At 40.4% G+C, this 9,705-nt stretch overlaps 2 protein-coding genes across 5 annotated transcripts in view; both read right to left on the bottom strand.

Moving 5' to 3' along the window:
- Positions 1 to 5,850, bottom strand: part of epn3a (epsin 3a) — a 12,980-nt gene extending 7,130 nt beyond the window's left edge. For 2 of the 3 annotated variants that reach the window (XM_032536598.1, XM_032536596.1), the window contains exons 1-3: positions 5,554 to 5,849; positions 2,139 to 2,894; positions 168 to 286 (exon numbers count right to left, since the gene is read on the bottom strand). In XM_032536598.1, the coding sequence (XP_032392489.1) occupies positions 168 to 286; positions 2,139 to 2,727 (708 nt within the window). In that variant the 5' untranslated portion in view covers positions 2,728 to 2,894; positions 5,554 to 5,849. Of the gene's footprint in view, positions 1 to 167; positions 287 to 2,138; positions 2,895 to 5,553 lie in introns of all 3 variants that reach the window. The other variant, XM_032536597.1, reaches the window with a different exon arrangement.
- A 3,279-nt stretch (positions 5,851 to 9,129) lies between these two features.
- rsad1 (radical S-adenosyl methionine domain containing 1) overlaps positions 9,130 to 9,705 on the bottom strand; it is a 9,100-nt gene continuing 8,524 nt past the window's right edge. For both annotated transcript variants that reach the window (XM_032537899.1, XM_032537898.1), the window contains one exon: positions 9,130 to 9,705. This exon is cut by the window's right edge. The gene's annotated coding sequence lies outside the window, so the exon portion shown is untranslated.

Consider the following 9,705-nt stretch of genomic DNA (forward strand, 5'->3'; position numbering starts at 1 on the left):
GTGTGTGTGTGTGTGTAAGAGAGAGAGACGATTAATGTTTTACTTCGGCATTACAACATAAGATGTCAACAGCAGGGCAGCTAAGAAGCCTCTTTCTGTCAGGGGCATGTGCTGTAGGGACGAGAGGTTTGTGTGTGCTCAGTGTGTGTTATCTTAGTTAGAGGTACCTTTTCACTTTCTTCTCGGCTCATAGCCAGGGCCAGCTGCAGCTGCAGTTCCTCTTCTCCACTGGTCGTGGGCCGAGCTTGCTCCATTTCTGGAGCAAGTCGAGGAGAGGAAGAGGAGGCTACAGGGACAGAGGAAGAGTATAGGGGATTGGGGGTTGAGCGATGAAAGGGAAGCAGAGGGGTGCAGACAGAAACGTCAATAGATGGAAACAGATGGAAAACAAAGAAAGAAACACTTAAGCTGATGATTTTTAAGGTCAGAAATGAGCTGGCATAGTTTTTGCATGTTAATTATTTTCCACTGCCTGTTGTCAAGGGCCTTTGCTGGCACTGCCTGCCTAACTCTGCCTGCACCAAGAACAATGGTGCGCCTGTGTTGAGAGTTAGGGTGGTGGAGGGGCAGAGGAGTGGATGGGTTGGAGTGGGGCCCACCTTATTACCCTGAATCCTCTGGGTGGGTTCCAGGACTCAGGTCCAGGTTTTCGAGGAGGGGATGTTGGGGGGGCTGGCAGCAGACCAGTCTGGCTGTGGGTCACAAGGCTAAAAGGGGGCAGCAGGCCACTCGGTGGCAAAGTCAGGTCTCAGAAACCAATCATTTCCACTTTGCTGCCTCTCAATAGATAGAATGCTTTCAATTAGCTGCTGCCAATCTCTTGAGCCCCACACATGCCATTCATCAAAACTTTGTCCACTCCAAATACAGCCTGAATCTCCAAGAGATCCACCCAGGGCAGTGTGAGAAAAGACCATGTGATTTTGATTACTTGCTATGATTCTCAAAGTGTGAAATTGCTACGGTTATCCAGCCTGAAAGCCGCCTCTGTTTGGTAAACCGAGGATGTATTTAAACTTAGAATTTTGTTTTTTCTGATGTGTATGTTTTTCCTGCACATTGCAAACCATGCTGCTATTATAGCATCACTGAACCACGGACCCAGCGGGTGGACCTGGTAACTGTTGTTGCCACATGTTTCCACTGGCACACATTCTGACCTAAAAAAGTATGCAAGGAACGTATATCAAGTGAAAAAATGTATTGGAGGAAAAAAAGGACTTTTGAAGGATTAGTAAAAATAAAAAAGATGCCATCTGTGGTTATGTCTCAGTTAACATGGAGAAAAAGGCCCTTAGGCATCAAAGTAACAGGTGCTTTTCATAAAGCCACAGCTGTGCTACTGACTTCTAACACCTTTTAACAAACACCATACACCACACAGACCATGCAAATGCCAAAGTATATGTTACACACACCAATCATACCACATTAACAAATGCTATATACAGCTACTAGATGCACCACAATGTCTTCAAGTTTGAGCAGTTTACTGTTGTTGGTAAGTCATTGGCATCAGATGTCTTAACCCCAACACACCTACAAAGGTATTATCCAGCCACCTAAGCAACATCTGTGCAGTAGTGTGACAGATAGTACAGAATGAAAACATGGTTTCTAGTTGTGGTTTGTCACTAGATTGAGATACGCACAAACAGGGCCTCCTCTCTTTTGTAAATCCAGTTTAGCTGACACGACTGCAAACAGGAGAATGAAAGGAATGCAGGTAACCAACAATCAGTAGGGAGCAAAACTGAAACACCAGAGGACAAAAAGAATAATGAATAATGAATAAATGTTGGAATGCCCTTCTGGTATTAAAATAGTATCTACCGCATTGAGAACGGATTGTTGACCGAGCTCACAGACTGGGCAGAGAGTAGAAATATATAACTGATAACTTCTCCATAAATTACCTTTTTGCCATTATCAGTGGGAAATCTCAAGTAAGGAATGAGGAATGCAAAGATCCTGTTCTGTCTTCTACCTTAATCATCTTTAAGATCAGATTTGAATGTATCTGATGAATTTGGGACCTGTCATGTGTTCATTCTCATTGATAACATTTCAGAATGACAGGAATTTAATCAGATGTCATGTAAATAATTGTGTGGATGTCAGATATCCCTGCTACTCACAATGAAAGGAGGATGGTGAGCCTCTGCATCTGCCCATCTCCTGTTCGTAGACCCGTGGCGCAATGGGCTGACGCCCTGGGTACGGAGGAGGCAGCGATCCAGAGCCTAAACCACTGGAGGCCCCCGCCATACGCGTCTTGGTCTTCAGTGCCTGGCTCCTTTCCTTCTTCAGCTTTTCCTCGTCCTTCAGCATAGCCACCATATGCTTGGCCTTCTCCCGGACATTCACGCCCTGGTCACGTCCATCTCGATCCATAAACTGAAAGTCTCTAAGTGTCTGGATGGTGTAAATGTTCTTCAGGCACTCCTGGGCCACACGCTCGGCGCCTGTTTTGATCAGGTAGTCCAGCAGGATCAGTGCCTTATAAACATGGCGCCAGTTTTTACCGTGGTCGTTAAGACGCTTCCAGATCATACCCATAACCTCGGGGAAAGCCACTACATTCAAGGTCAAGTCTGCGATTTCAGACATGAGCGAGCTAGGAGGACCCCATGGATCGTTGGAGGTAGCTTCTCGGACCTTGATCTCGGCCTCTGTGTAGTTGTTGACCATGTTTTTCATCTGCCGGCGAAGCGATGAGGTCTGCATGATGGCAGTAATGTTTTTTTTACAGGTGGCAAAAGACAGTCTAACAGCAGGCCAGCCCACTGTGTTGCCTCAGGCAAGGTGGCTCGTTAGAGATCGGTGCAGTGGAAAAATTCAATAAAGTCAAGCTCCTATTGGCAACTTCAGCGACGTCCACAAGTGCGTTCCTGCTGGAAAGATAGGATATAAATTACCATTCTTATACTTATATCAAATATTAATGGAAAGACCTTTTTATAAAGTATTTTTTATCTTTATATTATATTTTATCTTTTTGTTAGTATTGTTACTCCTTTTACGTACTGTTACCAACAGCACTGGGGACTATAGAGCTGGGCGACATGGAGATAATCTAATATTACGATATTTTTGACCATATACATCATGTCAATATTGTAGGGTTGACTATTGGTGCTTTCACAAAATATTACCACAATGAGATATGTGATAAATAATCATCAGTACTATGGATTTAATGAATAAGTGGATAAAGGCAAACTATAGAACAGCTAGAATAGTCTGGTAAGTTCAGAAAGTTACATCACTTTACTGTGTCGTATCACAATATTACGATATTGAAAATTTAAGACGATATCTAGTCTCATATATCGACGTTGATGTAATATAGATATATTGCCCAGTCCTACTGGTGACTGCAGCTGAACTCTCACACATTTTCAATCAGTAATTGTATTTGGAAGGAGTAGAAATTACTCAGCACTTCCCAGTGATGTGAAACACAACAACTAAGCTCAGTTTTCCTGAAACAACTTTAAGAGATCTGTGTGAGTACCTACAGTGCTTTGCTCATACATAAGCAAACATAACTAGCTTGACGGCTAATTACTAAAATCAAATTTGCTAAATATTTTTTCCTTCCCTGGAAAGCAAATATTAGTTTCAGACCCAGGGACTTCAACCCAACCTGCCGGTACAGAACTCTGACCTGATTACATTGTCGATTCAATTCAATTTTATTTATAGTATCAATTCCTAACAAGTGTTATCTCCAGACACTTTACAGATAGAGTAGGTCTAGACCACACTCCAGAATTTACAAGGACCCAACAGTTCTAGTAGCTTCCTCCAGAGCAAGCAACAGTGCGACAGTGGCAAGGAAAAACTTCCTTTTAGGCAGAAACCTCGGACAGACCCAGGCTCTTGGTAGGCGGTGTCTGTCGACCGGTTGGGGTTAACATGAAGAGTGGCAATGACAGTCACAAAAAATAGTAGTTTGTAGTAGTTCTTTGTAGTATTTCATGGCATGGCAGGGCAGTTGGGCTTCAAATCATGCAAATACTTACAAAACTGTTACTCCTACACAGTTACACAGTAGTCCATCTGTCTCACTTTTAGTTTGCTGCGTTTTTTTCTTTATTTGACATTAACAATCAACACAATTTGAATGCGCAGTACAGTATCTATCCCTTTGCCCTGGACATTGGACTGCTTTTCCTTACACAAGCAGTGAGTCAGTTAAACCGATAAGGTTCCACTCTCAGATCTGCCTCATCTATTTGGCTAAGAACTGAAATACATAAACAAAAAGGATCAATCCCCTTCACTTAAGAGTGTTGTGTCATGACTAAGCATTTCCAAAATATTAAAAAGGGGGCTTTAAGTGAAATTTTAAATAATGACAAAACTGATTTATAATGGGTGTTAAATACAGGCATGTTTATACTATAGTAAAGAAAAATAAACTAAAAGCATTACAGTTGTAACTTTTAAAAAAAAACTCAGCAGGCTGGAGGCATACAATGAATAAAAGGTGACGGCACTATGTTGGCTGTTATCAGTCATACTATGAGATAGCCTCTGGAAATAGATTGTGAAGAGGTAGTAAGAGACTAAATGTGTGTGGCTCAGCTGACCACAGCTAAATAACAAGTGGTGACCACTGCAGGCCATTCAGTCCCATTATCTCCTGATCCATGGGTCACTTGGCCAGAGACTGTGAGGAGTCAGTTAAAATCTGTCCTACCTGTGACTTCCTGTAAATGAAACTCGGTAAAGTGGAGATTTTAATACAGCTAATGGCAGAAAGAGAAGTGCTGTAACTGGAGAGATCCAAGAGTGGCAATTAAACCTTCCCCCCTGGCGAGATTTCTAATGTGGATGCCTCCATTACTGCTGTAGGCTACTCACACTCATAATAACAATACTTCATTTTGTGACCTATCTTTAAAATTACCAACACTTAACTGATGTGACTGATAGTAGTCACGACCACTACACACATAAACGGACTATTCCTTCTACACATCCCGTCTATCTTAAGAAAATTAAGATTTCTCACACATTTATTATGCACTTTAGTATAATTTGTGACCTTGACATAGTAAATACTTTGAGAAGTAGCCTAAGTCCAGTTTGTCATTATGTCACAGACAATTGTCTGTTTTCAACTTTAGTTTTTTTCAGTTTTACTGTTAAGCACATTTTGTTGTTAGAAAAAACCCGCAAAGCCCATTATTTCATTAACACTCTTTAGCTACACTTAATAGGAAGCATACTGTTCTTAGATCAAGCATGCTCGCCCAGGTATGTTGTATTATGAACTACAGATGTGTGGTAAATATATTTAAAAAAAACTGAAACCGCTGGATGAAAACACAGCTCTTGATTTAAGTTATGTCCTTTTTGTCCCAAACTAGGACGGCCGGAGCCATTATCCTACTGCGCGTTGCGTCAAATGGGATGGTGGGGTGGGTGAAGTATGCGACCGTGACTCAGCTATGCCTCCCAGTTTAAAAGTTGAAACCTCGACAGAATAAGAAGAAAACAGTACACCGGAAAGACCCCCGATCCCCTCTGCTACCCTCTTACCTTCATGGCATAGCCTACCGCGCCAGTGGGGTCCCGACTTGGGGAAGCTTTGGGTGGAAGAAGAAACGCCTCCGCCTATCGACGTAGGCTATCCTGTAGCTTTCGGATAGAGAAAGGAACCTGAGTAAAAATACATATGTATATAGTCCAAGTGCAGAGGAAAGCCGTAGGTCTATATGTGCACAAAATGAATCCAAAACTAAACCGCAGCGGTGCTGTTTTGTTATCAAACTTAGTTGTGTGTGCATTTCACAATCCAGGCTTGCAGATGGCACAGCCTCCCCCCCCCCCAACACACACACACACACTCTCACGCGCGCGCGCACACACGCACAAAGTAAAAATGGATGGAGGGGAAGAGAAGTGGGAGGGAGGCCTGCTCGGTGTATGCAGAGTCAGACTTAACCCTTTCACTACTTGAAGGAATAGAATCGGAGCTCACTGGATCAGGTGATCACAGAAGAATCACACACACGTTTAGCCTACCACACAGGCACAAAACCAAACAATTACAGAATGTTTGGTGTAAGTCTAGACACACTGTTAGGACAAATCTGCTACTACCCTGTCTCATATCCGAAAGAACAACAGTGATCCGATATTAAATTTCAGCAGATCTGTTCAAAAATCACTGCAATGTAAATGCAAGTTTTTAATAGTAAAGACACTACGCAGGCAGAAAGCTACAGGATATCTTTATATAGTTTTGCACTACAGTATGGGAGTAAAAACAAATGCAGTAGGATGGGTCTAGTGAGTACCACAGACCCTTATAGAGCTTGATAGTAACTCTTCCTAGCAGAGTGAGTGAACATCCCAAAGGGAGTCAACAACACACCACATTTCCTTTTCAGCAGCTTCATCATTGCATCTCTGCTCTTTACTTATTTATCACAGCTAATGGGATGTTGTCCCAAAGTCACATCCTTATGCAGTATACAAGGCCTAAATATTTTCTGTATAGGCCTCCTTGGCTTGGATTCGGTTAAATACGCAAATTAATCTTTGCCAACTAAGCTGTCTATATGAAAGTACAGAAGGTTCATATGGTGACGTTGAGTATGTAATGAATACATAACTGAGGGAGAAGCAGCCGAGAGCAGTGGGCCTGGTGGCTGGTTGACGGGGCAGGATATACAGGAAATACCAGCTCCACCTTGAATCAGCAAAGGCATGACTCTTGGAGACAACTCAAGGGCAAAGGCAGTAATCATGAGCTTATCAAGCAGAGGAACTGCCTCTCAAACAGGACACTTCAGGTTCTGTGAAAGGGTTCAAAGTTTGTAGTGTAGATTTTCTCGTTGCAGCTCCCTGTTTAATTTTCACGTGACTTTCATTGATCAGGTCTGTCAAGCCCAACTCCATACCTCCTCCAGGACTCCTTCTCTCTGTACACCCTGTCTTTATTTCTACTGAAAACAGATGCCTGAATACTCTTTGTTTCCCAACAAAGGCCTGATGAGGTCAGTGCAGGGGGGGGGACATGCAGGCAAGGCCTGAGAAAAAAGAGGGGGAGGAGACAGGACTAATAAAAACTACTGCACGGCCGTGATGTCACACAGGAGAGGTGATCTGACTTATTGTGTTTGTGTGCCAAAAAACCCACATGAATGTGTGTAATCAATGATCACTTTCTCTCTGCTGGAGGATTCTGTTTCTAAAACTTTATGGAATCTGTCTCTTTGCTGCCCTCTAGTGGTCTTGTGTTTGTTTTCTTGTGGGTTGTGTTCTCAGGCTGCTCTTGTGATATTAAACTGTACATTTCTACCAAGGCTGCCCAGGGACCTCACAGAGCAGGTTCACTCCATATCAGATGGTCCTACATAATTTGATAAAAATGTTCACCACTACAGTACAATTCAATAATATCAATAGAACAGTATCAATTATAACGGGTCCTTTTGACTCATCAAAATATGATATTGTGCTCATTTATTGTAAAGTTGTGTTTTATTCTGGTTCCATTTTTTCTGCAGGCTAGGCCTATATCAAGTAATTCACACACAAAAAAAACTCAGACATGGTAATATTCCATCAGTACTGTATTGCGGTACAACGATTATGTTGATTATTATTATTATATATATTTGTTATCATTAGGCATAATGATTATTTACTTTATTAATCAATCCATTGTTTAGATAATACAATGTCAGAAAATAGTAGAAAAAGCTCCATCATAATTTCCCAGAGCCCAATTTAGCAAATTCAAATGTCTTTTTGTTTGACCAACATTCAAAAACCAGAAGATGTTGAGTTTACTATTTGAAGCTAGCACATATTCATATTCTCATACAATCTCATACAAAAACATTTTTGGTTTAAAAAGTGACTTAAATCAGTTAAAGTGACCTAATCAATTAGTGAATTTTTCAATTCAGCTTTAGAGCACTGGTTGGTTTCTTATGCCTTGGAAAATAATCATTTGTCTTACCCCACTTGCATAGTGCTAATAAATCCCCACAAAGAGACCAATAATTAGTTCTACATATTTAGTTCCTTTTAAAATTTATAAAAAAAAACCAAAGTACTACAATAAAATGGTGAAGTGAAGTTTTAATCTGTCCCTGGCTTGATTCCAGGTCCTGGTCATGTCTATCTTGTATTTGTTGGTTCCACAGAAAAATGTGTAAGATGATGCTACAGTATATCACATGTTGATGTGTTACTGATGCAGACCATTAATTTCTATGAATACAATTATAGCTGCATTTTATGAAAGTGGTTTCTATATTTACTCATGTAACCAGTGTGTGAAGAAGTGTTGTGCATAATTGGCGGCCATTAGTCCAGCATGACGTTCTATTCTGACTCAGGACACTTTGGTAATTATAACGATACACGAGCCATTCACAAATGGAAATTATAGTTGTAGCATTAACACTTGTGCGTGGTTGACAGCTTCACTTCCTCATTGTTTGGGGTCGTACAGACCCTAAACCAACAAATGTGTAAAAATAATAATTTTTTCTAAAATCTCTTTTTATAAAAAAAATATGTAGCAAAGCACATTTGATTTCAAAATACAGAAATTACCATAAAGTTCTTACATGAAATATAACAATAATTCATGGAAATTGACTTGTATTGTATTGACATGAAATTGACTCACTGATGGTCATGTTTTACTACATCTTGTTAATTAGGCTATACAAATATTCCAAAATGTCATCCACATAGAAAGAAATGTAAGCATGAGTCCACAATTAGATAATGACTCCTTGTCTTATGTTTTGTAGATATTTTCTATTTCAGAAGATATTTAGTTGTCAATACTGTAAATAACAGGATTGTGTCAGAATGTTTTGTCTTCCATCAGTACACCATCATACATTTCAGGGCAAACCTCTATTACATTTTCCACCACAACATGGTTTTCTGTTTTCTCTGAACTTCACTTGTTGAAATGAGATTGCATTCTCCATGGCAATCAGCCTCTTAAGATTTCCAGAAAGAAACTATGTGGGCTGTTCATTCAGAGTGCCCTTGGTTTGTGAAAAGGATGCTTTCATGGAGAAAAAGCTGCAGTCATTCAGTATGTTCTGGCTCCTGCAAACAATTGACAAAGTACTGTTCAAATGTTCAGGTCAGACAATTTATTAATCCCAATAGGAAGTTCATTTGCAGCTTCCCAGTCCGTACAGTCAGTTCAACAAACAATAGTAAAAAACAAAAAATAGGTTCAGTAATTTAATGGCAGTAATAATGGCATGTCATTCTGCTTTCTCTGTGTTCCCTGACTAAAAAATTACTCTGAATACCATATGTGTTGATGTATTAAATGCATTCATGTTCTTCACTATAAAGCAAATGTAGTGATTTATGCTCTTATGTCCCCAGCAATCTTTTAAATATCTTTATACATGGAAAATAAAACCAAATCAGCATCATTAGGCTTCATGAATCCTATAGCAGAGAGTGAGCCGTTTGCAGTCTTGACACAGAGCGTCGTGATCACTGCAGCAAACTATGAGGGTTGCTACTGTTCACATAACAGACGCAGTTATGTCAGGCTGTGCAGGCACGTATTTTCAAGTAACAACGTGTGATGCTTATATAAACAAAAAAAATACATTCAATTAACAGGCCACCGCTGAACTGAAAACAAACCAAATTATTCTGACAACATTGTAAAAGAACATAATGAACACA

This window comes from Etheostoma spectabile, chromosome 15 (genome assembly GCF_008692095.1).
Source record: "Etheostoma spectabile isolate EspeVRDwgs_2016 chromosome 15, UIUC_Espe_1.0, whole genome shotgun sequence".
Taxonomy (NCBI): Eukaryota; Metazoa; Chordata; class Actinopteri; order Perciformes; family Percidae; genus Etheostoma; species Etheostoma spectabile.